The sequence below is a fragment of the Lolium perenne genome, chromosome 5 (genome assembly GCF_019359855.2).
Source record: "Lolium perenne isolate Kyuss_39 chromosome 5, Kyuss_2.0, whole genome shotgun sequence".
NCBI lineage: Eukaryota > Viridiplantae > Streptophyta > Magnoliopsida > Poales > Poaceae > Lolium > Lolium perenne.
The window spans coordinates 4513246-4521106 of record NC_067248.2 but is presented as its reverse complement, the minus strand read 5'-3'; the positions used below and the strand labels follow the sequence as shown (position 1 = coordinate 4521106).

Below are 7861 nucleotides of genomic sequence, written 5' to 3'. Positions count from 1 at the left end.
GGAATCCTAATTTGAATAATAAGATCCTTCAAAATCATTGCGACCGTTTATGTGATTAAGTAACCAACCCTTAATGGTGGATTGGTAGTACACACCATTCCTTCAAGTACGGGGTAGTACAAGGGAATGTAATAGCAATCTACAGACTGAGTTCTCTGAAATATTGGGGAAATGCACTTTGGCTCATAGGTGGAGATGCACCCACTATTTAAAATCATATTTTAAAATGTTTTAAAAATCTGAAAAAAATATCAGGGTGTACATCCAGATAATCTATGTTCGTGCACGAAGTTTCACGGAAAAATATAATTTTTTGTGGCCAGTGTGAAAAAAACAATTTTCGATGTTCCAAAATAGGTTTTAACGGGACATTTTTTTTGTCTTTTTTATATAGCACACAAATTTTTTTTTCGTGCCAAACTTTTGTGAGCTAACATATAATGTGAGGATGCACACTCAGGATTTAATTTCGATTTTTTTTACATTTGAAAATAAATTTAAAATACATTTTTTATAATAGGTGCATCTAGACCTATGAGCCAAAACACCATGTCCGGAATATTGGAGGAAAACAATACACGAGATAGGAAAAAACCTAAAAGATTCCATATTCGCCATCTATTAGAAATCAATGTAATCGGTGGAAGAAGTTATGAAATACTGCTATCATGTTATTTTAAATTAAATTATTAAACAGAAGTAGTCTGATACCGACATTAGTTCACAATTATACAGGAAAAAAACAGAGTTCCAAGCTATCTTTTCCACATATTCATATGCTTGTTATTAATTAGCGGATGGCAGCGCGGCACCGCAACGCCCGGCAAGTTCGACTGGTTGAACCGGTTCTAAGCTTGTGTCAAAAAAAAAAACCCCGGTTCTAAGCAGGCTGCCAAGCATAATCATGTGCTTGGCTGATTAAATGGTTGGCTGCGCAATATTATCCAGACTCTCCACAGTTTATGGTATCGGCATTGAGCTCGTGAAGACAAAGCTACAGAGTATAGTTTTTTTTTTTTGAGGGAAAGCTACAGAGTATAGTACAGACGTGTTTTCGGCCGGAGAGGATATGATGGGTTCGACATGCTGTAGATGGCCCAAGCCCGTAGTCTATCGTCTGTGCCCTTGTTGCCCAAGGCCAAATTGGGGCGCGCATGTACACCGACTGGTCGGCATGGGCGAATCCTATACACGAATCAAATCGGTGCTTACCAAGCACCGCACATTCTGATCGGCTGTAGGGCCAGGCCCATTTGCGTTTTTCATTTTTATTTTCGTTTTTTGTTTATTCTTTTTCTTTCTTTATTGTTTGTTTTTCAGTTTTTTTGTTTCTTTTTCTTTTTTCAAACCCAAAAAAGTTTAAATGTAAAAATATGTTCAATTTTTTTTCAAAAAAATGAAAATTGTTCAAATTTGAAACTGTTCAAATCTGAAAATTGTGCAAATTTAAAAATTATTTAAATTTGAAAATTGTTCAAACTTAAAAAATTGTAATTTGAAAATTGTTCAGATGTGAAATTGTTTGAATTTAAAGAACTTCACAATTTTTGAAATTATTTCAAACTTAAAAATATTTGAAAAATCATTTTTTGAAAAAGTTGTTTAAAATTATAATTTTTTCAGAAAAATTGAAAGTAGATTCTGCCAAAAAAATAATATTTGAAAGTATTCATATTTTAAATTTTCAGTTTTCAAAAATATTCAAATTGTACAAAAAAAAGGAACGAAAACATAAAAACGTTTACTTGGTGCTGTTGGGCCGCGGCCCAGCAAGCCACCATAGGCGTGCGGGCGTGTGCGGTGCATGTATGGCATCACACTAGTCGGTATACATGAGCCCCCGGCGGCATGTACCGACCACCCCACAGCCCACGCGCCCCGCAGCACTGTTGGGCCGTAGCCCATTAGGGTCAGGTATATATTTTCTCTGTTTGTTCTTCTATGTTTTTTTATTTTTTCAAAATCTGCACTTTTTTTAAGAAAAATATTTTTTCAAAATCTGATTACTTTCGAAACTTCAACATTTTTAGAATCTTCCAAGAAAAATAAAAGAAATGAAACAGGAAAGAAAAAAGAAGAAAAGAAGAAAAAAACTAGCGCCTAACTAGGCCGGCCCACACCGAGCGGGGTTGTAGGGCGCGGTGCAAGTCACGGCCTAGTCGGCACATAGGATTCACCCCAAATTGAGGACTCATCGTAGCAAAGCAGAGTTGTACCTTTAGATCCCGCCCTTAGAATGCTGGACAAACCCATTGTCGCCTCGTCATCTCATCGGCGACAGAGCCCACATTTTGCCAAATGAAATGACACACAATGGCGAAGATGGTGGACCAGCTGGAGCACTGTTCAGGGCCTCAGGGGAGAGAGTGGAGCCTATCGAAGCACTGTTGAGAGTAAGATCCTTGGCTCCTCTTCATTCTCTACAGGGGTATCTGCCCACATGGAAGTGGGGCAGAGATGGATAAGATCAAACAAGGGAATAAGAAGCATTTGAAATGCCTTTTTATCATTTTGATAGAGGGGGATGGATAAACCATCCTAGCACCATTGATTTGCATCTGAAATTTCATAAAAAATTCATCTAGGGCCAGTAAAAAATGCAAGACAAATTCGAGCATGGGCCGTCGATTCGTCTCTAAGTGAGAGCAGAACTATGCCATGTGTTTTGGCATGTATTCTTTTCGGAGGCAACAAAAGACAAGCCCAACAAGGCAACCAACCCAACAAACAAGCAATGGAAACTTTTTTTTGCGAGAAAAGGAGATGATATTAGCTCGCCGATCTTATAGCTAGGTCCAGAACAAAGATAAAATTACAGACAAGTCCCACCGGACCCCGAAGACGCCAACGAGCACCAGGATGAGACCAGTTCGCGCCGCCGCCCCTAATCCACTTTACACCTTGGCTTGGAAGCAGCCCCTCCACGGACGGGAAGGACACCGAACAGTGGCTCCAAAGAACCTACACCCGAGGCCGCCGCCACCATCGCGATGAACTCCAGCACCATTTCCAACTTCAACTTCGATATCCAGATCGGTCACCTACTCTGACATGACGAGGGTTGGAGGTACTCACCGAATCCGAAGATCACCGAGCACTAGGAAGGTAACAGCAGCAACCCGAAGAACACCACCGCCAGAAGGGAGAAGCTTCGCCACCAAAAACCACGCCGACAACAGCGCCACCTCCATGACGCCACCGGCCGGATCTCTCAATCTCGACCAGGGAAACCGCTGACATCATTCTACGGAGAACGAACTTCGTTTTCACAAGTCCTAGATAGCCCTATTTGAAACCCAACTTTACAAGTTTTTTTCGTGTGGTGCAAATCATTTGTCGAGAACGAGAGGCTAGTACAAGACAATTCTGCCAGGTAACATCAGCAGTAGCTCTATAGTGGTAGTGGTCAGTCCCCTGTAGAGACGTGCAAGGAAGTCTACGCGGTTGCCTGAAAAACGTGGCGGATCGCCCAACTCCGCAATGATTCCCGGACGGGCCGCCAAAGAAAGCAACTACCGCGCACGATCGTGACGCCTTGTGCTCATCTCATATCATCACGAAAACAATCCCGAACTGAATTCCTGGGACGGTTTGGCTTGGAGCACCTGCAGAGAATCATTTTCTGCGCAGAAAATTCAGGCAGAGAGTCAAAGGAGAATGTATGTTTGGCCACAGTTTATTTCATCTACTACTTTAACCTGCCAATGGTATGTACGTGCCAGCAAGGTTGTCTCCCCTTGTGATTCAAAGATTTGTGAATGAAATTACACAACAATGATCGATGAGAATCAAGATGGGTACTGGGTACATGCCCTCTGTCTCGGTATCTATTCTGCCAACAACCTCTACACACATGTTATTACACACACTACACAATCTACATGTATGCTACATCTTGTCCGTTCGTTTCCGAATCTGACGGCCGCAACGAATCCAAAATGTTTAAGTTGTCACACATGACCAACTCCCGCCTAGGGTTTTTTTTGCCGACAAGCTAGGGGGCATGCCTCCACCTACCTAGGGGATGGCGATCTTGACCTCCATAGCTTTGCCAGAGGAGGTGTAATCTCGGCCCCCGACAACCGCGTCCTCTAACATCTGCACCACCGACCGCATCGACGGCCGCATCGCTGGTGTCCGGCTCGTGCACAACACCGCCACCCTAAACACCCGCATCGCCTCGTCCTTCTCCCACTCCTCCGCTATTGCCTTCCCATCCAAGACCATCATCGCCTTCTCCCTCCCATCCAGTCGTCGCGCCACCCACTCCACGATGTCGTTCCCATCGACGATCGCGGCCCGCCCCGTCACCAGCTCCAACAACACCACGCCGAAGCTGTACACGTCGCTCTTCTCTGTCACCTTCCGTGTGTACGCGTGCTCCGGGGCCATGTACCCCACTGTCCCCGCTACCATGCCGCCCGAGGACGCGTCATTGTTGGCGGCGACGTCATCGAGGATCTTGGCGAGGCCGAAGTCGGCGATGCGGGGCTTGAATGCCTCATCGAGGAGGATGTTGCTCGACTTGACATCGCGGTGGAGGATCGGCCGATCGCCGCACCCATGGTGGAGGTACTCCAGCCCTCTCGCCGCCCCCACCGCAACCTCATACCGGTCCGCCCACCCGAGTCCGCCGCCCTCAAGCTTGCGGGCCGCCGGCCCGTGGAGCCGCTCGTAGAGGCTGCCGTTGGGGAGGTGCTCGTACACCAGCAGGCTCGCCGCACCGTCCTCGCTCGTCACGCTGCAGAGCAGCTTCACCACGTTCACGTGGCGGATGGAGCTCAGCGTGCCCACCTCCGCGTCGAACTCCCGGCACCGCACCGACGACGCCGAACGTCGCAGCATGGCCGCGGTGGCGCCCGAGGCGGCGGCGCGGGTGCGGGTGATGTGCTTCACGGCCACGACGGCGCCGTTGCCCAGCTTCACGCGGTACACGTTGCTGGACCCTCCGCTGCCGATCAGGTTCTCGTCCCGGACGCCGCCGACGATCTCGCGCTCGTCGAACGCCAGCATCCGGAACGACTTCACGTTCCACGACCCCTTCTTCGCGAACAGCTTCCCGCGCGCGGCCATGGCATCGGCCTCTGCGGCCTGCGCACGGTGGAGGCGCCGCTTCTTGATGAAAATCGTCATGCCGAGAACGGCCAGCACGACGGCCATGCCGGCGAGGAGGCAGGTGACGAGCGTGCGCGCGGAGGTGCTCGAGTGGTTTCCCGGTGAGCAGCGGCGGAGGAAGCCGGCGCCGTTGGTGGCGCACATGCCGGGGTTGCCTTGGAAGCTCTCGTCGTAGGCCGAGATGGCGAGCGCCGCCGGCAGCGGCCCCTCGAGCTGGTTGTCCGACAGGTTCAGGTAGCTCAGCTTCAGTTCGGCGAGGCTTGCCGGCACGGTGCCGGAGAGCTGGTTCCTGGAAATGTCCAGCGAATTCAGCCGTGGCAGGTCGCCCAGCTCTGCCGGGATCGCGCCGGACAGCTTGTTGCCAGCGAAGTACGCCGTGCTGAGGGCCGAGCACGCGCCGATGCTCGCCGGGATGGCTCCGCTTATCCCGTTCGCCTCAACATTGATGTTGTCGAGATGGACCAGCCTCCCGATGCTCGCGGGGATCTCGCCGGAGAGCTCGTTCGACGACAAGTCGATGATCTGGAGCTTCCCGGCGTTACCTATAGACGACGGTATCGCGCCAGAGAACCTGTTCCCGGCGATGACAAGATTGGTGAGCGACGCCGCGCTACCAATACCATCGCCGATGCCACCGCTTAACTGGTTCGCCTCGAGGTCGATGATCTCGGCGTTGGGAAGCGCCCAGATTCCCTCGGGCACCTCGCCGGAGAGCTGGTTCTTGCTGACCCTGAACCTTAGCAGGGTCGTGCAGGTCGCGTAGCTTGCCGGAATTTCCCCCGAGAATTTATTCTCCAGCATCAGCAGCTTTAGCATCTTGCCTTGCTTGCACATATCCGGCGGGATGGCGCCAGTGAGCGCGTTGGTGGACACGTCGATGAAGTTGAACTCGGACCAGCTGCCCAGAGTACCCGGCAGCTCGCCGGTGAGGTTGTTGCTGTAGAGCGAGAGGTTCACGAGCTCCTTGAAGTCCCCGAACTCGGCGGGCACCTCGCCGGAGAAGTTGTTGAAGAAGAGCTGCAGCGAGACGAGCCGCGTGAGGGTACGCAGCTCGGAGAGGTCGCCGGTGAGCGCGTTCATGGACGCGTCGAAGAACCGGAGGTTTGTTAGCTTCCCGAACCCCCGCGGGAGGGTCCCGGTGAGGGAGTTGTTGTAGAGCTCGAGGGACTGGAGGTTGACGAGCTGGGCGATCGCCGCGGGGATCTCGCCGGTGAGACGGTTGTCGGCGAGCTCGAGGTCGACGAGCTTGGTGAGCCTGCCGATGGCCGAGGGGATCTCGCCGCCGATGTTGGCGGCGGAGAGGTAGAGCGTGGTGAGGTTGGCGAGCGCGACGACCTCGGGCGGGAAGGAGGATGTGGGGGTGAGGTACGGGTTGTCGCCCGCGGAGAGCCCGGCGAGGCCCGGCATGGCGCGCAGCGCGGCCCACGGGAACGCGCCGGAGAAGGCGTTCTGCGTGAGGTTGAGGACGCGGAGGCGGGTGAGCAGCGAGAGGTCGGGGATGGCGCCGGAGAAGGCGTTCATGGCGAGGTCGAGCTGCTCGAGCCCCGCGCACGCCGCGACGCCGGCGATGCCGCCCTCGAGCGCGTTCGCCGGCAGGGAGAGCGTGGTGAGGGAGGTGAGCGAGCTGCAGAGTGTGTCGAAGGGGATGGAGGTGGATGATAGGTTCTTCCCGGGGATGGAGAGGCCGGTGACGGAGGAGCCGCCGCGGCAGGTGACGCCGGTGAAGGTGCAGGGTGAGGCCGCGGCCGCGTCCCAGGTGGAGAAGAAAGCGGTGGATGTGGGAGGGATGGTGAGGGAGGCCTTGAACGCCATGATTGCGGATAACTCGGTGGATGAGGCGGCGGAGGCGGCATGGAGGACGGCGGCGAGGAGGAGGAGGGTGAGGTGGAAGGGACGGGCGGGCGGCGGCATGGCTAGAACGGCGGAAGGTTCGGGTGTCAGTGTTTGGACTCTGGGCTGACCGGTTCGATCAGTTTTTAAGCTTGGGCGTAGCTGGTGGGCCCTGCCTCTGTTCCAGGAGTACACTATCCTACTGTCCTACTCGTTCATTCATCTTCTCAAAGAAAAAAAATACTCCATTCGTCTAGTTAAACATGTCAACTTTATCTAAACACCGAAATTTGAATAAGCTACTAATCTTTGATACTTCCTCCGTCCTATGAAATATATCGAAGATTGGCTAAATTTGAATGTCCCTAAACATAAAATAGTATTTAAATACATTCGAATTTTGATAAATCTTAGACATATTTAAAGGGACGGAGGGAGCACTTTGATTCATTGAACTTCTTTTCATTTTTGGCTGGAGTGTTACTGCTTTCCTGAATATTTCTGCAAAACCTCGTTTGTACTTTCTGCATACTTAAAACACTTTTAGTGGTGCCCGCAAAAAAAAAACTTCTAGTGGAACTCTTTTATTCACCTAAAATTCTACTCTTTGATTCATTGAAATTTCTATTTTCAGCGGGAGTTTTACTATTTTTTCCACAATAATTTCTGAATTTTTCTGTAAATGAGGGAGGCTAGGATGAGATGTTTATTTTGTACTAATCTATCAACAAATGTGTAAACCATGCTAATTAATCATTAATTATAACGTATCACGCACCACATACTCTTTGATTCACAAAAAATTATCTTTTCGGTGGAAGTTTTACTATTTTTCTCTGAATGTTTCAATAATATTTGAACTTTTCTGCAAATGAAAAAGGCCTCTATGAGTTTTCTTCTTCTTTAGAGCTGATAA

The 7861-nt window shown here is 50.3% G+C and overlaps 1 protein-coding gene across 1 annotated transcript; it reads right to left on the bottom strand.

The window, feature by feature from the left end:
* Window positions 1–3759: 3759 nt before the first annotated feature.
* LOC127326345 (uncharacterized) lies at window positions 3760–7068 on the bottom strand. Its single transcript, XM_051353216.2, has one exon. It carries the CDS (start codon window positions 7024–7026, stop codon window positions 4018–4020), a length of 3009 nt encoding a protein of 1002 aa, XP_051209176.1. The 5' UTR covers window positions 7027–7068; the 3' UTR covers window positions 3760–4017.
* Between the last annotated feature and the right edge of the window lie 793 nt (window positions 7069–7861).

Bases quoted from the DNA above. Each gene is read 5' to 3' on its own strand.
- LOC127326345 (XM_051353216.2), bottom strand. From the start codon at position 7,026: ATGCCGCCGCCCGCCCGTCCCTTCCACCTCACCCTCCTCCTCCTCGCC.